Source organism: Penaeus vannamei, chromosome 22, assembly GCF_042767895.1.
Source record: "Penaeus vannamei isolate JL-2024 chromosome 22, ASM4276789v1, whole genome shotgun sequence".
NCBI classification, from domain to species: Eukaryota; Metazoa; Arthropoda; class Malacostraca; order Decapoda; family Penaeidae; genus Penaeus; species Penaeus vannamei.
The window spans coordinates 25,144,575-25,167,074 of NC_091570.1; the positions used below are offsets into that span (position 1 = coordinate 25,144,575).

The 22,500-nt window shown below is 48.0% G+C and overlaps 1 protein-coding gene across 2 annotated transcripts in view; it reads right to left on the reverse strand.

The window, feature by feature from the left end:
* The window catches only part of Sps1 (inactive selenide, water dikinase), a 49,533-nt gene that overhangs the window by 6,594 nt on the left and 20,439 nt on the right, over positions 1-22,500 (reverse strand). For both annotated transcript variants that reach the window (XM_070136765.1, XM_070136764.1), the window contains 5 exons: positions 13,780-13,884; positions 13,446-13,594; positions 13,158-13,270; positions 12,077-12,267; positions 1,342-1,532 (listed from right to left, as the gene is read on the reverse strand). In XM_070136765.1, the coding sequence (XP_069992866.1) occupies positions 1,342-1,532; positions 12,077-12,267; positions 13,158-13,270; positions 13,446-13,594; positions 13,780-13,884 (749 nt within the window). The remainder of the gene's footprint in view (positions 1-1,341; positions 1,533-12,076; positions 12,268-13,157; positions 13,271-13,445; positions 13,595-13,779; positions 13,885-22,500) is intronic.

Genomic DNA, 22,500 nt, shown 5'->3' on the forward strand with positions numbered 1-22,500 from the left:
GATAGGGTGAGTAGGGATAGGGTATAGGGGAAAGATATCTGGGAAGATGCAGAAACATCTTGTGAAGATGGTGGGGGAGCAGAGCAAAGGACTGTTTAGGAATAAGTTGAGAGAAAAACCTTGTCATCATGCTGCCTGTCTGGCTTCAATGAAGAGTGAGACTTAGTTTAAATCTGAGGACTGCTGCCTCACATTCAAATTTATAGGCAGGGCAGCTCCTATAAAATACATTATGGAAATCTTAACAATTGGCACATGTACATGACAGCAGAGCAATTTGAACGGTCATGACCAGGTTGGGCACATAGAGGGCAGCGGGCTGTGGAGCGCCAAAGTTTGGATGGGTGGCCAAAGAGAGTACTCAGAAGGTTTGCAGAGGTAGAGGCAGTAGAAGGATGAGGGCAAGAGAAAGACAGGGTGGCATGGAATGGAGGAGTAATATAGAAAGAGGGGGTAGATACTGTGCAGCAGGGGAAGAAGGCGGGATGCTTTCTAGAGGTTAAGTAATAACCTGGGTGGGTGTTTTGGAATGGTTAAAGTTGTTCATAAGTGTCGAAGAGGGGGATTAGTATCAGTGGTCTGAACCGTGGTCATAGGAGGGACAGGGGTTGGAAAACCATCAAAATCAAATTCAGATAGGCTATTTGAGGAAGGGGCAAGCCTCAATACCCCTATTAAGGATAAAGAATCTCCATTATTGGCCATGGTGAGCCTGAATAAACTGGGGAAAAGAAACGGTCTACCCCTCAGGGTCCCCATAAGGGGTAAAGGATAAGCAATTAACCAAGGGAATACCATGCATATGGCTCCCGGAGGCCGTTCATGACTGACATAAAGCCAGCCTTTCATCCTTTCAGCATGCCTCTCACACCTTAGGAATAGGATAGAAGGGAATAAAGAAGATATGGAAGAGGAAAGAGGAGAAGGACTAAGCAAAATTAGTTGAGGCAAAGGCTGAGGCCCAAGGTAGGGGTGATCCCCTACATGGGTCTCCCCTACATGGGTCTTAGTCCTCATCTCCTAAGCCCTCCCATGACGAGAACTAACTAGGTTTTGGGAGTCTGCAGACATATATATATATATATATAAGCTTTATTTTATAGTTGTGCAATGCACTTTTTACTGTTTACATTTACTTTTCTTTTTATACACTTCATAGTTTTACGACACAGATAAAAGCAGAAAATTATCTTGTGACCATTTCATGTACAAGATCTGAAAATCTCAGAGGAGACATTTCTCCACTATTTTGCAACTGCCAATTTTAAAATTCTGACAAAGCACTTTTGCTGAACTATGCAAACTATCAACTATAGAACAGGAGAAATATGAGTATTATACCTGTAAAAGATGGAACATATTTCCACATGCTTTTGCAACTGCTGCCATCTTAGCGATGATAGGAAGATTATGGATGACAAAAGATACTTCATTCTTCTGATTTCTTGCTAAATTTTGGGCATGGCCAAGGAGACCAAATCCTGTTACATCTGTAGCACCATGAGCATTATATTTGTGCATCAATCTGGCAGCTGAAAGTAAAGAATTCAAGAATTAATTTCATTGGGAATTACAAACTTCTGAAACCCGATACTTTCAGAATGAGCAAATGTTCCAAAAAATGAGATCAAATCAAAGGACATCAATGAAATGTTCATGAATTGGGCATAATACTTAACCCATTCGTCTCGGGTGTCACATATATGAGACACAGGGAAAAATAAACAATGTCGGGCTGCCCGCCAGTGTGATGCTGTCTCGGAGCTGCGCTCCGAGGCAGAAGCGGCGCGTGGCCGGGCGGGTGGACAGACTCCGGGGAAGCTCCGCCCGCCGATTTTGTAGCCGCCCGGATTTTTTAAATTTTGGCTACAAAATGTACCCGGCGTGAGTGGGTTAAAGGATCCATCATGATGATCTACATCCCTTTCCTCTTCACAGAAATTAAGTGTGCCATTTATAAGAATAAATTTCCTAAGGATTCTTATCATTATAAAAAAACATTACTAAGGGGACCATCCCAGAGAATGATCACCTTTCCCTACTCATTTCATCATCATAAAAAAAAAAACAATGGTTGGAAATAACTCATTGATTCATTTTGCAGAATACTGAGCATAGAATTGCACTTCGTCTCATAATATTACTCCCATAGGGAAGGGGACGCCTTCCCCCCCCCCCCCTCTTCTTTGGTACATCACCACTCCGACCAGTTTTTTCCTTACCAATCCACAAAAAATTCATGTGTTAGATCTATGCTAGCCCAGGGCTGTGTAAATGGCCAATTTATTTAATTTCCTTTTTTGAGGGGGTGGGGGACTGGTTGACAGAGTACTATTTTTGGTCCTGTTTTTTTTCAGCATTAAATTTTTTATATTTTTTGATTAAGGGCAAAATTCAAAAATCAGCTATTTACATGGCCTCAAGGCCCTGAGGTTCTAGCAGTAACAACAAACTGCATTTGAATTGCACGAAAATTACAAGCATAGTGATGTACCGATGGTAATGTAAAGAAAGAACGGAGATATGACGTTTTATATTTTGGCAACTTGCCAAAGTTCATTATCTCTGTTATTTTTCTCTAAATCTATTAAAGTTTTATTTTATATATATATATATATATATATATATATATATATATATATATATATATATATATATATATATATATATATATATATGCTTGTTGAGTGTACTTTGCAATTCAATGATTACCAAGTCATTATCATTTTCATTTTTTGACTTTTCAATTTTTCTTGCCGATTTTGATGAAACTCACACCCTTTTGTTTAGACCCTCCCCTGATCCCTGTGTTGTAAATTTTTTTTAAGAAATCGGCCGAACAGTTTTTGAATTATTGTCAAAACTGAAAAATTGCAAAGCTCTCAGTTTGAAAATTGACAAAATGGGAAAAATTATTTAAAATCCAGAAAATATTATACATGCATTCTGATGTGATTTTTTAACAGATTCATCCTAGATCTAGTGCTTGTTCGAAACAGTTTTTTCGATTTCAACTGTTTTTTTGGGGGGGTGAATTTATGAATTACCGACTATCAGGATTTTATTTTTTCGCATGTTTTTTTACCACATTTGTCATTTTTACAAGAATCACTGGCAAAAATTGAAAAATCCATCTTGAACAAGCACTTGATTTATTATTCAGCTACAAAATGAGACATAAAACTTTTATTTTGGACTAAAATTGTGTCTGAAAAACCTTTTGCGCCAACAAAGGTGTTGTACCAAGATATCAGCTTTTTTTGTTTTCTTCATCTTTCCATGACTATCTTTGTATCAACAAAATAAGATATAAGAAAAGTCTCTCTATATCATATTCCTCTATCATCTACCTGCATTCCGAAGTCATCCGGACATTACCAGCACGTAATGGTTTCTCAAAATCTTATGTATAGTGTAGAGTGGTGGCAGTGGTCTGGGGGGTCTATAGGCCTACATTGACCTTTTTTTTTTTAATTCTCAAAAATCCAAAAAAAATCATACAGCCATTCTGATTTCATATCTCATTGTAACTACCCTTCTACTATAATATGCGGAAGCCATTTTTGAGAAGTCGACCTTGCTTTTTTTTTTTTTGGGGGGTGAATATTTTCCGAAGGTGACTGTTAAAGTACCCTAATAGGAGATTTTGAAAATATAAGTCACTTTGATAAGAAGCATATGAAAATATTGCAAATCCTTATGGCTGCATGTAATAGAAGTATTATTCAGCTATAAAATGAGCCATAATACGTTAAAATCGGACTGAAAATACGTGCTATGTGTAAAAATGTGAAGTACCTAATAATCGTGATCTTTTTCCTATTTACCATTTATACATTTTGCATGACAAATCATGTGCAAAATACTTATTGATATAATCATCTATTATTTACCTATTATTGTTACTTTAATGGGGTTTTACAACGTATAATATTGGTTGAAAGAATAACCTTTCTCCAGTTGAACGGGAATCATAGCGTCCTTTTCTCGGCGCAGCCGGGTGTCAAAGAGCAATGACTCAGCTCTCTTTACCTATGAGGAGCAAGCATGTATAACTCTACAGGGCCGCGTAGCCATTTTTCACACTCAGTCTCCCGTGAAAGATGAAAAACGAGCACACTACAGTGTAAAAATATGTATACAAGGTATGTAAGCACATATAGATCATTTTCATGTACCCCATGACCTTTGTTTATTTATATTGTTACTTCCGCTTGTTTGTTTGTTTGTTTTTCTATTTCTGAAAGCTATGAACACATTTTCGAAATGTTTTGCTCATAGATCAAACTAGCTATGTATAATGAAAAGAAAGAAAATAAAATACACCCTATGAATGGCATATCATGTTTGTTTATTTGTATGAAAAATTTCATTATCGTTTTTTGGCCACTTTCCAGATTTTACAAATTCCGAAAAAATGAAGGTTGGTCTCACCTTATGTGAAATTTAATAAGCTTTCAGAAAATAATCTAATTCTTTTATTATCTCTAATCATTGCGTCACAATTACTGATTTTGTAAGGTAAGGTGAAAAAAATAATATTTCAGTCGACATCAAAAATGGTTGCTAACACCTAAAAAATAATGGTCAGGTCTTGAAATTTTCAGGGGAGAACTGGGGGCCTAGGAACTACTTCAAAATGCATTTAATTCAATTTCGAAAAGAGGGGCGAAAATCGCCAAAAAAAGACCAGACGGTCCCCTTAATCATCCTCATTTAGTAGACCTACATCGACTTTTATAGCTAAAGGCATAAAATATATTACTTATCCCTCTCAAACCGTTTTCTTTGATAATTGTCAATAGTAACAGATTGCCATGGGAAACGAGTGTAGAGTTGTAGACTAGCCATTTGCAACCATTATCTTAACTAAGAAGCGCATAAAATTATGCAGACGCTTAGGTGTCATTGGACATTTCTGAGAATTTATGGTACCTAAGACCTACATTTAAACATCTAAACATAACATTTTTATCAGAAATGCACAAAACAGAGGTGATAGCTTTTTCAACTCTAGACAAAGACTGTGCATATAAAAAGAGTACAAAATTCCATATAGTTTTTATTTCAGAGCGGGTATTACTGTGTAATATCATCTTTAACCCACTCACGCTGGGTACATTTTGTAGCCAAAATAAAAAAATCCGGGCGGCTACAAAAATCGGCGAGCGGAGCTTCCCCAGGGTCTGTCCGCCCACCAGCCGTGGCCCGCTGCTGAGCCGGAGCGCGACCCCGACACAGCGTCACACTGGTGGGACGCACGGAGTGTTTATTTTTTTTAAATAATCAGTATTTCGCTTATACATCCAAAGTTCAAAAATCCAACTTTTAGGTATCCTTAGTATCGGATTGCCCTTTACAGCGATAATAACCAATTTAAGATCAAATAAATTGAGTGTTGAGTGAAGTCTAACGGAAATATTTCAATCCTTACTTATACAGCTATTTTCAAACATTAGTACTTCGTACTCGGTCTACATACAGATCACTTTGTAAGCTACACTATATCACCAGGGATTCTTGATGGAAGCATACTTCATGTGTAAAAGGACACAATTATATATATATATATATTTTTTTGATATATTTCACAAAATATTTCATCATAAATCAGTAATATATTTTTTTCTGATATTGTTAAAAGTGTTCTTTGAACATTCAAGAACTCATATCTATGTGCAGTGTTGTAATCAAATGCTGCATGCACAATTGCAACAAGCAAAAGTTCACATAGTGTGTACCTGGGTGCTCATTAGCAACGTACCTCCCCAGGTATTTAGCGGGTCTTGCGTGTGCTGCCCAAGAACTAGTTATAGCTGGTTTTTATCATTAGTTTGGTAGTTCCTTCATCCATGTACCTATACTATATGCTAGCTAACTCAATTTGCCCCCCCCCCCCCCCACCCCCATCTGGGGATCAAATCAATTGTTTCTGACAGAGATCATTTCAAATTTCTCATCTTATTGAATCATAAATCTACAAAACATATATCATATATGTATGTATGAAATAATACATAAAACTAATACATAAGATAACTTTTAATACATTGCATTTTGTTTGAGTAAATGTTCCTTAGATTAAAAAAAAAAAAAAAAAAAAAAGCATAAACAAAACAATCCCTTAATTTTATTGGCTTGAGTGGACATTGAAGAAATCAGAAATCCTGAAGACAAAATGAAAAGGCCTAAAAACAAAATTCAATTTCAAATATGAGTAGAATGGCTAACAAACTGTAAGGAAAAATCCAAAAATCAATGTTTTCCTTAACCCATGAACGGTGGTATATTTCAAAGCCGAAAATAAAAGATTCTGGGCAGGCGGGCGGGGCTGCCCCGGACTCTGCCCCCCGGCCAGCCCCAACCAGCTGCTGCGTCAGAGTGCAAGCCCCGAAACAGTGTCACACTGGCGGGACGCCCAGCTATGTTTATTCTTTCTGGTGTCTCGCATGTGGGACACCTAACGTTAGTGGGTTACCCATTGGATCTTGATGTGTCCATCATGTCATGAAAAAATTCGGCTAGTGATGGGATTATCCTGTTATGGAAAAAATTATGACATCATGACAAATTCAGCTTCCTGTCAGGAATGACTTGTCAAGAGTGCACAAAACTCTTGGAGTCAGATTACACTCAATGGACATTTAGGAAGGGGCTATTGTATTATTTCTACCAGTAAACAAGGGCAGAATTTACCATTCCTGAGCTATGGCTTGAAGAGCACCAGCTCCAAAGAGGATCCTATTCCTGACCACTGTGACTTGCAATGCAGGGTATTACAAAATAAATAACAAATATAGACCTTGAAAAATAGCAAAAGAAAAAAGAAGAAAAAGATTACTTAGGCAGAAAGAGAGATCATGTAGGAGCTGGAGGTGATGAGAGCAAACGCAGGTATGCATGTATAAGTTTATTTAGAGAAATAACAGGAGCTACAGACACCTATCTCGAATGGCGGCTGGCGGGTAACTACCTCTGGTGCGACTTCATGTCACCAACCAGAGGTAGCATTCGAGTGTGCTGGTAAACACTCATACACTTCCCCCCTAATTACACAGGCAGTCATTTAAGCTTGTGTAATGAACATATACGGCGGTGAGAGTAAACAGAGGCAATATAAAATTGAACAAAATATCCATGTGTTTTACACATACAAAAGAAAGATTCCTGAGTAGTTCCTCATTCCGTGACATTATAAACTATATAATCATTCAAATGTTGCGGGGCACGTCTGACGCGTCTCGGTCTTGCAGCGGTGGAAGGGGGTACTGGATTACTGCTTCCTCCGTCTTGTGATTGGGCCTGGGTTTCACTCATGAGAGGACGGAGGTGCCGTCTGTTTCTTATTGTGGCTCTTCCATTGCCATCAAGCCTTACCAAATACTGTCAAGTGTCAGCTCTACAATGGTGCCCAACAAGTCCCAACGCCTGCTGCTGGGGTTCTGGATACGGGCGCGTTTTCCTGGTTCAATGGGCGTGAGGTCATGGGCTGACACGTTGTGTCTTAATGAGGCATTTTATCCCAATTGCTGCAAGGCTCGTTCACAGCTCCTCAGTAACCGAGACCACTGCTCGCTGACCCTATAATTCGAGCTGTCTACTGGGATGGCATCTCTTAGCTGACGCCCAGTCAGCAGCTGGGCTGGAGAAGCATTAGAGTTCTGTAGAGGGGTGTTGAGGTATTGCATGAGGGCCTTAGCGGCGCCATCAGTGTCCAGAGATTGATTGTTGCCTCGTAATATCCTCTTAATGGATTTGACAGCCACTTCTGCACGTCCGTTGGACTGGGGATAGTGAGCCGACGAAATTCTTTGCCGCACACACCATGCATCGAAAAAACTCCTTGATTCTTGGCTGATAAGATTTGTACCCCCATCACATGACAGCTCCTCTGGGATTCCAAATCGCCTGAACCACCTCCTAAAGACAACTATGAGACATGCACTTGTGGTGTCCCCTGGTAGATGTTCCACTTCCAACCAACCTGTCAATCTATCGGCATAGGCAATGTAGTTCTGGCTGTTGAGCTGGAACAGGTCTGCTACGACCTGCTGAAATGGGTACTGGGGGGATGGTGTTGGCATGAGTGTTTCTGTTGGGTTGGAAGGGGCACATGTCTCACATACCTGGCACTGGTGCCGCTTCTGTTCCACTTCGGCATCAATGCAAGGCCAGTAGACTGACTGGCATGCTCTGCGGAGCATAGAGTCTCTACCCTGATGACCTGCGTGGAGATTAGTGAGCACAGTACGTCTGAGGGCCATGGGGATAACCAGACGTGGTTGTTTCTCATCATTGGTGTACAAGATAAGATTTCCTTGGCATGACAAGTGACGACGCATCCTGAAATATGGCCGTAGAGCAAGCGGCTCCATATCCTTGCGGTCAGTCCAGCCCTCGTTGGACACACATTCATGTAGCAACCGGTATTCTTCATCCTTGGCTGCTTCCTCTTCGACCTGTTGGATGTCCACAACACGCCCTCCATCACCTTCAACTGCTTCTGATGCAGCTGTTACTATGGTTGCACACACCAGTTCATCATCGGCTTCATCAGACTCCTCTGGGTGGCCCAACAGCATTGGGTACCGAGACAATGCATCTGCTGCACAGTTTGTCTTGCCTTTCAGGTATTTGATACGGAAGGAGTACATGAGCGTCCTCTCTTTAAGGTTCAAAATACGAGGGTTGTTGATGTCCTTCAGTTCCTTATCACCAAAAATTCTGGTGAGAGCTTTGTGGTGGGTGATGAATGTGAGGTTCCTACAGCCCAGTAGAAAGAGGCGCGCCTTCTTGAGGCACCATGCGATAGCAAGGGCTTCCCCTTCCCCTTCGAGGGTACTGTAGTTATTTTCTGCAGCCGTTAGGTGCCTGCTACCACACAACACTAGTTTCCACCCGCCTGTGCAGCACAGCGGTGACTCCTGAGATATACACTGGCAGTACTGTTGCATGACAAGAAATCCAATACCCTGGCGACTGTAGTCAGTGAATGCGGCCATTGGATGCGAGACGTCATAGTAGCGTAACCCTGCAGCAGCCAGCTGTCCAATGGTATCCTTTGCCGATGAAAATATGGCTTGCAGCTGTTCGTCCCAGTACACCGACTTCGCTACTGGCTTCTTTAGGAGCTCTCTAAAGGGCTCCATGATGGGGGCCACTGCCAGGAATGGTGCCACTTGGTTGACCAAACCAAACCATGCACAGATATCGGTTAAAGTGGGCCGGGTAGGCATTGTGAACTCCATAATGCTCCTGACGAGGTCCTTGCTGGGTTGGTATTCTTCCCAATCAAGAACGTACCCAGCGAATGTAACGCTTCTTTTGCAGAAGTGAAATTTGTCTGGTCTCAGGGTTACACCATTCTCCATGCACTTTAGCAGGAAGTCATATGTGTGCCAGAATGCCTCAGCAATACTCCCGTTGTACAACCGCGTATCATCAACACACTTCATCTTTCTGGGCACAGCGCTGATTATGTCATCGAGGCGTTTAGTAAATGCATCCTGTGCAGCACAATGTCCCATGGGAGTTCTACAGTATCTGAATCGACCCCATGGGGTGATGAATGTTGTTAATTTGCAGCTCTCCTTGTCAAGTGGTATTTGATGGTACCCAGAGTATGCGTCAGCTACAGTCTTGAAGGTATGCTTTGGCACACTAGTGATGAGGTCAAAGGGGGGCCTTGTGTGGTGTTTCTCTCATGCTCGCCTGATTGAGCCACTGGAAATCGACTGTCCTACAGGGTCTTCCATCCTTCTTGGGTACAACCACCATTCGTGAACACCATTCAGTTGGTTCACCAGCAGGTACTGCTTCAATGATTCCCTTTTTGATATCATCATCTAACTGTTGTCGCACTTCATCGTAGAAGTGGTGTGGCACTGTAGCTGGGACATGGACTGCATGTGGGTGTAAGTCTGGACACAGGTGGATGTGATGTGGCGGGCCTTGCATTTCTGGGAGGGGTGCACGTCCCACAGCAAATACCGTGCGCCCAAAGTGTTCTAGGAACCATTTCTCTAGACGGTCCACATTCTCTTCTACCAGCTCGTAAGGTGGCTCCTCTGGACGTGTTGGGACCTGTGGGATGTCTAGGGGTGCTACCGAACAGATAGATACTGAGTGGCATGGGAACTCAGGCGGTACTAGACATAACGACTTGCATGCTCCGAGAGACAGGTAGAGACGCTCGACCCCATTTGCAAAGAAAATGCGTTCATTCGTAGTAACAGGACCCACCACAAGCTGGCAGATCAAGCTTCCAAGGAGACGCTCGCCACCCCCAGCAACATGATTGACTACTACAGGTGCTGGTTGTAGTTGGTGCTGCAGGATGCCAAGATTGTTCAATAATGTGTGCCCTGCCATGGACACCTGGGCGCCAGTGTCTGCCACAGCCATGGTCGAGCACTTGGCGAGAAGGTTACCACAGACAACTATAACAGGCAAGGATGCCAATGTGTCCACACTCCCTACTGTCACTGCACTGGATGTGACAGCACTGCCTTTTGGGGTGAGGGTTGGGCACTGGCGCCAGAAGTGCCCCTTAAGTCCACACGAGCGGCAAACAACCCCAAAGGCACGACATTGGCGGTCTCCTCGACAGTCACTGTCCCCGCATCGCCTGCAGCATTTACGACCACGTCTGGCTCCAGTGTAACGTGAAGATTGCTGGTCGTTAGGTCGACGTGATGCGCCTGACGCTGCTACTTCAATATGTGTGGGGTCCGGGGAGGGGGATGGTGACTTCATGACCGGGTCCTGTGTAGCCAACACACTTGCCACATTACCAACGGCACTCCTACCTGCTGCTTTTTCAGCAGACTCTATTACCTCACACATACGAATTATGTCATTCACTGACTCAAGGTGGGGGATGCACCTTAGCACTTCTGCCTTCATGCTACGGTCGCATCGACACTTAGGGCACTGGAATTTACACTCACCTGCCATGGCTCGACATTTCGATAGGTATGCACATATGGTGTCACTAGGAGCTTGCGAGTATGTGAAAAAATCGGACCATGCACCGACCACACACCGAGGCCCGATCACTACACTTCTTACAGTGTCGACTGCTGCTGTGGTCGATAGTAGCCGGAATTCCTGCCTGTTCAAACGAGCGTCAATACGCTGCTGTACCTCGCCGCTGCACAGGAGTCTTACGTAGGAGGCGGCCAATGGCGGCATCCATCCGCAAATGTTGCCGTAGTCCTTTACACTAACGGTCCTCGATTCAAAGGCTGACGGCGACATACCAACGGTCGCTCCTCCTGGCCCTGCCGGTGGGAGCGGTGGCCGTTGATTCTGAGCTACTGGCCAAGCCGTCCTTGCTGGGGTCGGGGTGAAGTCAGGGCTGGGTGAGAACTGCCTAGGGAATGCTATAGGAGGCACCAGTGATCTGGCCGGTGACTGCACATGGTCAGCTCTCCCATCCTTTGTTTCACTGGTTGCTTGCATAAATACCACGCCCTCGTTGCTAACAGGCACCTCCGAAATATCCTCGGTACTCATCCTACTCACTGCGCCATGTAGGAGCTGGAGGTGATGAGAGCAAACGCAGGTATGCGTGTATAAATTTATTTAGAGAAATAACAGGAGCTACGGACACCTATCTCGAATGGCGGCTGGCGGGTAACTACCTCTGGTGCGACTTCATGTCACCAACCAGAGGTAGCATTCGAGTGTGCTGGTAAACACTCATACAGATCAACATTGCAATGGGGATACAAGGAGTCTTGATACCCCACATGAGTGTTCTTGTGGGCTGGTTTTACAAACAATACATTCAGGAGAGTCCCCACTCTAGTAAGGCCAGGCCAAGTCTCGTGTAGGCCACAACCACTTTGATCCAATGGGTTAACATCTAATTCACTTCAATCAACATACAAAAATAAGATGTTTTAATAATTTTTAAAGAGAAAAATATTTATTAACTTTACTTAAAATGAAAAAATCATGGAAATACTATGGAAGGATTACCATAACATAGCATTTTATTAACATTCTTTCCTAAAGTATTCTAATACAAAACATAGCTCAAAACAAACAGTGAATATCATTCTGCACATACCTGTTCTATTGAGACGGGCCATAGAGTCCATAGCTCTCTGGTAAGCTTTGCGAACGTCCTCTTCTGAGACGACAAGTTTGATGCGATTCCATCTCTCAGGCTGATCTAACCACTGATGCGCATTAACAGCTACTTGAGTTCCTAGAGGTTTTGTAAGCACCAGAACATCACCAACAACTGCACAGTCTGGCCTAAATGGGGAACATATATCAGATATTTCTATAAACCAAAAGGTTACCTCAGGATAGGTAAAGAATAGTTACTAATTCTAATACCTTTTAAAAGACAGTACTGGCATAAAAGTCTGAAATTTCCCTAGACCTACACTTCTACACAAATTTCCCTGTAAAAAAGTTTAAGCTTTTAGGATTAAAAAGTATCTTAATGTTTTTTCCTATGTAAACCTTAGGTAACCTATACACCAAGCATCACTGCAACTAGATATCAAAAATAATAAACAAAAAATAAATCTATATTTTTCATTAAATGGGAAAATTACTTTTAATTTTGTGCATATAATTTTCACACAACCACAACTGCACTATTTCCAAAATTCTTTAGTTAATCCCTTAACCTATTTAAGCCGGCATCAAATGACATGGGGAACCAGGCCCAAATACTGGTTAGCAAGTATCCATCCATACATTGTCAAAGCCTGCTCTCAGTGCTATGTCCTTCCAAAGAAGGCTGATAGTATGTTTTTAGATTAATTTCTTTAAAAACTGTGAATGCCACAAGCAAAAGTGGAGAGAGCAAGATAAATACATGTTTCCTGCACTCCAAATTTTTGTTCAAGCTAATAGCTGCATGAAGTGTAAGTCTCTCTCCATATGGTGAAAGGAAATCCCATCATCAATGGATTAAAAGATGTCAAACAGGAGAACAATTCATCCTACTTTCATCAAAGGATTTTGACCGAAAAAGAAAAAGAAAAAGACCACCAGGCAACCATACTAGTATCATTATACTCATTTAATTTTATGTATTATGAATATCAAATGAGCTAATGGATAAAATACTACTGCTGCAGCAATATACTATTGGTCCATTTGGATATGTACAAAACAGCCACCACACTTACACAATGAACTCGTTGGACTGACATACAGTTGTAGCAACACCCCCAATGGTACACCAGGGGTTCATCACAGTCTGGCCACCTGTCACAGATGTGTTAGCTTCTAGAGCAGCATCCTGAAAATTAGAGGTATAACTTTGAAGACGTGCTGCAAATTTTCTGAAACTCTTCATACAACAAAAATATTATCTCTTAGGTCATCTTTGAATGAAACTTTCAATCAAATACAAATAATTCATCATAGTTCACATAAAAATAGCTCTTCAAAAAAACAGGACATTAAGACTATACCTTAAACCCTCTCATCATAAGAGGCACAACAACATCTCTTTCCTTTTCTGTCATTTTTGTAGAGACACCCAAAAGCATAAGCATGTTGTCACAGTCAGTTACACCCATTGCAAAAAGATCACTAAGAACATTAGCGCAAGTAATTTTACCTGAAACAAGAAATAGCCTATTACTCTTTTTATAATCACATCTTATAAATTAGATACACAAACAAAAGAAAAAAAGAAAAAAGAACAAAAATAAAAAAATAAAAAAATGAAAGGAACATTACAGGCACAATGATAATTGTGCCTGTAATGTTGTTCCTTTCATTCTCAGGCAGGAAAGAACTTACCCATCATGTATGGGTCATCTACCAGAGGGTAGAAGAAGTCTGTGGTTTGAACAAGAGAAAGGCCACCATGACGTAGTGGAGTTACACTTGCATCCATGCCAATGCCTGAAATGATGAAACAAGGCATTAAAGTGCTTCAGGCAACCACAACAAAATTATGAAATATTATAATTTGGTATTACTTGTTTAAGTGAAAAATTCAATAATCCCATACTTAGTCAATAATACATGCAATTAAAAGGAATCAGCAAATTAAAATTTTCAATTTCAGTACAGCAAACTCCTTTATCCTTCATTTTTCTGTATTCTACAAATCTGCCCTTTTTCAATATGGGACACTTTCTTCTCCCTGACAGCAGGCAATAAAGGTAATAAGGTGATCCTGACATCTAACTGTAATAAACATTAACCCATTCAGACCATTTCTCATCCATTTTTCCGTTGACAAACTGTCGACCAACAACGTTTGGCACCAAATCTTGTAAGCCCTGTGCTATTGGCTTATCGGACAGAGATTGCTTATCTATCTCTCTTTCTTTTTTTCTCTCCCTGCCTTTCTCTCCCTCTCTTTTTCTCTCCCCCCCTCTCTCTTTCTCTCCCCCCCTCTCTCTTTCTCTCCCTCTCTCTTCCTCACCCCCCCCTCTCTCTCTCTCTTCCTCACCCCCCCCTCTCTCTCTCTCTTCCTCACCCCCCCCTCTCTCTCTCTCTTCCTCACCCCCCCCTCTCTCTCTCTCTTCCTCACCCCCCCCTCTCTCTCTCTCTCTTCCTCACCCCCCCCCTCTCTCTCTCTCTTCCTCACCCCCCCCCCTCTCTCTCTCTTCCTCACCCCCCACTCTCTCTCTCTCTTCCTCACCCCCCACTCTCTCTCTCTCTTCCTCACCCCCCCTCTCTCTCTCTCTCTCTTCCTCACCCCCCCTCTCTCTCTCTCTTCCTCACCCCCCCTCTCTCTCTCTCTCTTCCTCACCCCCCCTCTCTCTCTTTCTCACCCCCCTCTCTCTCTCTCTTCTTCACCCCCCCCTCTCTCTCTCTTCCTCACCCCCCCTTTCTCTCTCTCTTCCTCACCCTCCTCTCTCTCTCTTCCTCACCCTCCTCTCTCTCTCTTCCTCACCCCTCCCTCTCTCTCTTCCTCACCCCTCCCTCTCTCTCTTCCTCACCCCTCCCTCTCTCTCTTCCTCACCCCCCCCTCTCTCTCTCTCTCTTCCTCACCCCCCCCTCTCTCTCTCTTCCTCACCCCCCCCCTCTCTCTCTTCCTCACCCCCCCCTCTCTCTCTCTCTTCCTCACCCCCCCTCTCTCTCTCTCTCTCTCTCTCTCTCTCTCTCTCTCTCTCTCTCTCTCTCTCTCTTCCTCACCCCCCCTCTCTCTCTCTCTCTTCCTCACCTCCCCTCTCTCTCTCTCTCTTCCTCACCTCCCCTCTCTCTCTCTCTCTTCCTCACCCCCCCCTCTCTCTCTCTCTCTCTTCCTCACCCCCCCCCCTCTCTCTCTCTCTCTTCCTCACCCCTCTCTCTCTCTCTCTCTCTCTTCCTCACCCCGCCTCTCTCTCTCTCTCTCTTCCTCACCCCGCCTCTCTCTCTCTCTCTCTTCCTCACCCCGCCTCTCTCTCTCTCTCTCTTCCTCACCCCCCCCTCTCTCTCTCTCTTCCTCACCCCCCCCTCTCTCTCTCTTCCTCACCCCCCCCTCTCTCTCTCTTCCTCACCCCGCCTCTCTCTCTCTCTCTTCCTCACCCCCCCCCCTCTCTCTCTCTTCCTCACCCCCCCCCCTCTCTCTCTCTCTTCCTCACCCCCCCCCTCTCTCTCTTCTTCCTCACCCCCCCCTCTCTCTCTCTCTTCCTCACCCCCCCCTCTCTCTCTCTCTCTTCCTCACCCCCCCCCTCTCTCTCTCTCTTCCTCACCCCCCCCTCTCTCTCTTCCTCACCCACGCCTCTCTCTCTCTCTTCCTCACCCCCCCTCTCTCTCTCTCTCTTCCTCACCCCCCCTCTCTCTCTTCCTCACCCCCCCCTCTCTCTCTCTTCCTCACCCCCCCCCCTCTCTCTCTCTCTTCCTCACCCCCCCCTCTCTCTCTCTCCCTCTTCCTCACCCCCTCTCTCTCTCTCTCTCTTCCTCACCCCCCCCCCTCTCTCTCTCTTCCTCAGCCCCCCCCCTCTCTCTCTCTCTCTTCCTCAGCCCCCCTCTCTCTCTCTCTCTCTCTCTTCCTCACCCCCCCCTCTCTCTCTCTCTCTTCCCCACCCCCCTCTCTCTCTCTCTCTTCCTCACCCCCCCTCTCTCTCTCTCTTCCTCACCCCCTCTCTCTCTCTCTCTCTCTTCCTTACCCCCCCTCTCTCTCTCTCTTCCATACCCCCCCCCCTGTCTCTCTCTCTTCCTCACTCCCCCTCTATCTCTTCCTCACCCCCCCTCTCTCTCTCTCTTCCTCCCCCCCCCCCTCTCTCTCTCTCTCTCTTCCTCCCCCCCTCTATCTCTCTTCCCCCCCCCCTCTATCTCTCTTCCTCCCCCCCCCCATTCTCTCTCTCTTCTTCCTCCCCCCCCCCATTCTCTCTCTCTTCTTCCTCCCCCCCCCATTCTCTCTCTCTTCCTCACCCCCCCCCACTCTCTCTCTCTTCCTCACCCCCCCCGCCTCTCTCTCTCTCTCTTCCTCACCCCCCTCTCTCTCTCTCTTCTCCTCACCCCCCCTCTCTCTCTCTCTTCTCCTCACCCCCCCTCTCTCTCTCTCTTCTCCTCACCCCCCCTCTCTCTCTCTCTTCTCCTCACCCCCCCTCTCTCTCTCTCTTCTTCTCACCCCCCCCCCCCTCTCTCTCTCTCTTTTCCTCACCCCCCCCCCCTCTCTCTCTCTCTCTTCCTCACCCCCCCCCTCTCTCTCTCTTCCTCACCCCCCCCCCTCTCTCTCTCTCTCTTCCTCACCCCCCCTCTCTCTCTCTCTCTTCCTCACCCCCCCTCTCTCTCTCTCTCTTCCTCCCCCTCCCCCCCTCTCTCTCTCTCTTCCTCACCCCCCCTCTCTCTCTCTCTCTTCCTCACCCCCTCTCTCTCTCTCTCTCTTCCTCACCCCCCCCTCTCTCTCTCTCTTCCTCACCCCCCCTCTCTCTCTCTTCCTCACCCCCCCTCTCTCTCTCTCTCTTCCTCAGCCCCCCCCCCCCTCTCTCTCTCTCTTCCTCACCCCCCCCTCTCTCTCTCTCTTCCTCACCCCCCTCTCTCTCTCTTCCTCACCCCCCCTCTCTCTCTCTCTTCCTCACCCTCTCTCTCTCTCTCTCTTCCTTACCCCCCCTCTCTCTCTCTCTTCCTTACCCCCCCCCCTCTCTCTCTCTCTTCCTCCCCCCCCCCTCTATCTATCTCTTCCTCACCCCCCCTCTCTCTCTCTCTCTCTTCCTCACCCCCCCCTCTATCTCTCTCTTCCTCCCCCCCCCCCTATCTCTCTTCCTCCCCCCCCTCTATCTCTCTTCCTCCCCCACCCCATTCTCTCTCTCTTCTTCCTCCCCCCCCCCATTCTTTCTCTCTCTCTCTCTTCCTCACCCCCCCCTCACTCTCTCTCTCTTCCTCACCCCCCCCGCCTCTCTCTCTCTCTCTCTTTCTCTTGCTCTCCCCCATCCCGCCTCTCTCTCTCTCTCTCTCTCTTCCTCACCCCCCCCCCCTCTCTCTCTCTTCCTCACCCCCCCCTCTCTCTCTCTCTTCTCCTCACCCCCCCCTCTCTCTCTCTTCTCCTCGCCCCCCCCCTCTCTCTCTCTTCTTCTCACCCCCTCTCTCTCTCTCTCTTCTCCTCACCCCCCCCCCTCTCTCTCTCTCTCTCTTCCTCACCCCCCCTCTCTCTCTCTCTCTCTTCCTCACCCCCCCCTCTCTCTCTCTCTTCCTCACCCTCCCTCTCTCTCTCTCTCTTCCTCACCCCCCCCTCTCTCTCTCTCTCTTCCTCACCCCCCCCTCTCTCTCTCTCTTTCTCTCTCTTCCTCACCCCCCCCTCTCTCTCTCTCTTTCTCTCTCTTCCTCACCCCCCCCCCCTCTCTCTCTCTTCCTCACCCCCCCTCTCTCTCTCTTCCTCACCCCACCCCCTCTCTCTCTTCCTCATCCCCCTCTCTCTCTCTCTCTCTTCCTCATCCCCCCTCTCTCTCTCTCTTCCTCACCCCCCCCTCTCTCTCTCTCTTCCTCACCCCCCCTCTCTCTCTCTCTCTCTTCCTCACCCCCCCCCCACTCTCTCTCTCTCTTCCTCACCCCCCCCTCTCTCTCTCTTCCTCATCCCCCCCTCTCTCTCTCTCTTCCTCACCCCCCCCTCTCTCTCTCTCTCTCTCTCTTCCTCACCCCCCCCTCTCTCTCTTCTTCACCCCCCCCCCTCTCTCTCTCTTCTCTCACTCTCCTCTCTCTCTCTCTCTCTCTCTCTCTTCCTCACCCCCCCCTCTCTCTCTTCCTCACCCCCCCCTCTCTCTCTCTTCCTCACCCCCCCCCCCCTCTCTCTCTTCCTCACCCCCCCCCCTCTCTCTCTTCCTCACCCCCCCTCTCTCTCTCTCTTCCTCACCCCCCCTCTATCTATCTCTTCCTCACCCCCCCTCTATCTATCTCTTCCTCACCCCCCCTCTCTCTCTCTTCCTCACCCCCTCTCTCTCTCTCTCTCTTCCTCACCCCTCCTCTCTCTCTCTTTCTCCCTCCCCTGCCTTTCTCTCTCTCCCTCCCCTGCCTTTCTCTCTCTCTCCCTCCCCTGCCTTTCTCTCTCTCTCCCTCCCCTGCCTTTCTCTCTCTCTTCCTCACCCCCCCCCTCTCTCTCTTCCTCACCCCCCTCTCTCTCTCTTCCTCACCCCCCCTCTCTCTCTCTTCCTCACCCCCCCTCTCTCTCTCTTCCTCACCCCCCCCTCTCTCTCTCTTCCTCACCCCCCCCCTCTCTCTCTTCCTCACCCCCCCCTCTCTCTCTCTTCCTCACCCCCCCACTCTCTCTCTCTTCCTCACCCCCCCTCTCTCTCTCTCTCTTCCTCACCCCCGCCTCTCTCTCTCTTCCTCACCCCCCCTCTCTCTCTTCCTCACCCCCCCTCTCTCTCTTCCTCACCCCCCCTCTCTCTCTCTTCCTCACCCCCCCCTCTCTCTCTCTCTCCCTCACCCCCCCTCTCTCTCTCTCTCCCTCACCCCCCCTCTCTCTCTCTTCCTCACCCCTCCCTCTCTCTCTCTTCCTCACCCTCCCCCCTCTCTCTCTCTTCCTCACCCTCCCCCCTTTCTCTCTCTTCCTCACCCCCCCCCTCTCTCTCTCTCTCTTCCTCACCCCCCCCCCCCTCTCTCTCTCTCTCTCTCTTCCTCACCCCCTTCTCTCTCTTTTCCTCACCCCCTTCTCTCTCTTTCTCTTCCTCACCCCCTCTCTCTCTTTCTCTTCCTCACCCCCTCTCTCTCTCTTTCTCTTCCTCACCCCCCCCCCTCTCTCTCTCTCTTGCTCACCCCCCCTCTCTCTCTCTTCCTCACCCCCTCTCTCTCTCTCTTCCTCACCCCCCCTCTCTCTCTCTCTTCCTCACCCCCCCCCTCTCTCTCTCTCTTCCTCACCCCCCCTCTCTCTCTCTCTCTTCCTCACCCCCCCCCCCTCTCTCTCTCTTCCTCACCCCCCCCCTCTCTCTCTCTCTTCCTCCCCCCCCCCTCTCTCTCTCTCTTCCTCTCCCCCCCCCCCTCTCTCTCTCTCTCTTCCTCTCCCCTCCTCTCTCTCTCTCTTCCTCTCCCCCCCTCTCTCTCTCTCTTCCTCACCCCCCCTCTGAAAAATTGAAGAAAAGTGGACATGGTACCATCTGGCATTATGATAGTATTGTCAGGTCATGTGATGCTGACAAACCATATAAATACTACGATGGACTGTCTCGGAGACAGCAGGTCACGCTAACCAGGCTACGCATAGGGTATCAATACACTATACATTATGTACAGGATGCAGTCTTGGAGGCAAAGCCAGTTACATATCACCAATGCAAAATGTGCAAGGCGCCCAAGTCGCATAATCTTACACATTACTTACTTTGTTGCTCAAAAACTGCATCCTATCAATCAAATAGCACTGTCCAGAGACCAGCACTTATTGATTATATTAATTTTATCATAGACACTGGTCTTGTCTTCGATATGATTAGGGATATAAAAGGTTTTTTACCAACTAGATGATATGTGAATAATGTATGCATAATGACACCGCCCTTCAGGCATGTAGAACTAATGTTTGACTAATAGCCCTTTACATAAATATAAGCATAGCCAGTTGGATAGATGCGGTAGCATCTTACCCTGGCTTTTTACAGGGCATGTACACTGTTCTGTAAATAAATATTATCAAATCAAATCAATCTCTCTCTCTTCCTCACCCCCCCCTCTCTCTCTCTCTTCCTCACCCCCCCCCTCTCTCTCTCTCTCTTCGTCAGCCCCGCCTCTCTCTCTCTCTCTCTCTTCCTCACCCCTCTCTCTCTCTCTCTCTCTCTCTCTTCCTCACCCCCCTCTCTCTCTCTCTCTCTCTCTCTTCCTCATCCCCCCCCTCTCTCTCTTCCTCACCCCCCCCTCTCTCTCTCTATCTTCCTCACCCCCCCCCCTCTATCTCTATCTTCCTCACCCCCCCCCCTCTCTCTCTATCTTCCTCACCCCCCCCCCTCTATCTCTCTCTTCCTCACCCCCCCCCTCTATCTCTCTCTTCCTCACCCCCCCCTCTATCTCTCTCTTCCTCACCCCCCCCTCTATCTCTCTCTTCCTCACCCCCCCCTCTATCTCTCTCTTCCTCACCCCCCCCTCTATCTCTCTCTTCCTCACCCCCCCCTCTATCTCTCTCTTCCTCACCCCCCCCCTCTATCTCTCTCTTCCTCACCCCCCCCTCTATCTCTCTCTTCCTCACCCCCCCCTCTATCTCTCTCTTCCTCACCCCCCCCTCTATCTCTCTCTTCCTCACCCCCCCCCCCCTCTATCTCTCTCTTCCTCACCCCCCCCCTCTATCTCTCTCTTCCTCACCCCCCCCCTCTATCTCTCTCTTCCTCACCCCCCCCCTCTATCTCTCTCTTCCTCACCCCCCCCTCTATCTCTCTCTTCCTCACCCCCCCCTCTATCTCTCTCTTCCTCACCCCCCCCTCTATCTCTCTCTTCCTCACCCCCCCCCTCTATCTCTCTCTTCCTCACCCCCCCCCCTCTCTCTCTTCCTCACCCCCCCCTCTATCTCTCTCTTCCTCACCTCCCCCTCTATCTCTCTCTTCCTCACCCCCCCCTCTATCTCTCTCTTCCTCACCCCCCCCTCTATCTCTCTCTTCCTCACCCCCCCCTCTATCTCTCTCTTCCTCACCCCCCCTCTCTCTCTCTCTCTTCCTCACCCCCCTCTCTCTCTCTTCCTCACCCCCCCCTCTCTCTCTCTTCCTCACCCCCCCCTCTCTCTCTCTTCCTCACCCCCCCCTCTCTCTCTTCCTCACCCCCCCCCTCTCTCTCTTCCTCACCCCCCCCCCTCTCTCTCTTCCTCACCCCCCCTCTCTCTCTCTTTCCTCACCCCCCCTCTCTCTCTTCCTCACCCCCCCTCTCTCTCTTCCTCACCCCCCCCCTCTCTCTCTCTTCCTCACCCCCCCCTCTCTCTCTCTCTTCCTCACCCCCCCTCTCTCTCTCTCTTCCTCACCCCCCCACTCTCTCTCTCTTCCTCACCCCCCCCCTCTCTCTCTCTCTTCCTCACCCCCCCCCTCTCTCTCTCTCTTCCTCACCCCCCCCTCTCTCTCTTCCTCACCCCCCCCCTCTCTCTCTCTTCCTCACCCCCCCCTCTCTCTCTCTTCCTCACCCCCCCCTCTCTCTCTCTTCCTCACCCCTCCCCTCTCTCTCTCTCTTCCTCACCCCCCCCTCTCTCTCTCTTCCTCACCCCCCCCCTCTCTCTCTCTCTTCCTCACCCCCCCCCTCTCTCTCTCTCTTCCTCACCCCTCCCTCTCTCTCTCTCTTCCTCACCCCCCCCTCTCTCTCTCTCTCTTCCTCACCCCCCCCCTCTCTCTCTCTCTTCCTCACCCCCCCCCTCTCTCTCTCTTCCTCACCCCCCCTCTATCTCTCTCTTCCTCACCCCCCCTCTATCTCTCTCTTCCTCACCCCCCCTCTATCTCTCTCTTCCTCACCCCCCCTCTATCTCTCTCTTCCTCACCCCCCCTCTATCTCTCTCTTCCTCACCCCCCCTCTATCTCTCTCTTCCTCACCCCCCCTCTATCTCTCTCTTCCTCACCCCCCCTCTATCTCTCTCTTCCTCACCCCCCCTCTATCTCTCTCTTCCTCACCCCCCCTCTATCTCTCTCTTCCTCACCCCCCCTCTATCTCTCTCTTCCTCACCCCCCCTCTATCTCTCTCTTCCTCACCCCCCCTCTATCTCTCTCTTCCTCACCCCCCCTCTCTCTCTTCCTCACCCCCCCCTCTCTCTCTCTTCCTCACCCCCCCCCTCTCTCTCTTCCTCACCCCCCCTCTCTCTCTCTTCCTCACCCCCCCCCTCTCTCTCTCTCTCTTCCTCACCCCCCCCTCTCTCTCTCTCTTCCTCACCCCCCCCCTCTCTCTCTCTCTTCCTCACCCCCCCCTCTCTCTCTCTTCCTCACCCCCCCTCTCTCTCTCTCTACCTCACCCCCTCTCTCCATCAGATCGCTCAGGGCACTCGGACTGTTAACACGCTCCTTATGTGCTCCTGCAGCTATGCCCGCCTGACATTCTCGGAAGGTAGCCGTTGTGGTCTTAAAATTCCTTCCTTGGTGTGAGGTCACCGGCAACGTCCTGGCTCATGATACCTATTCAGTGCCAGCATAGATA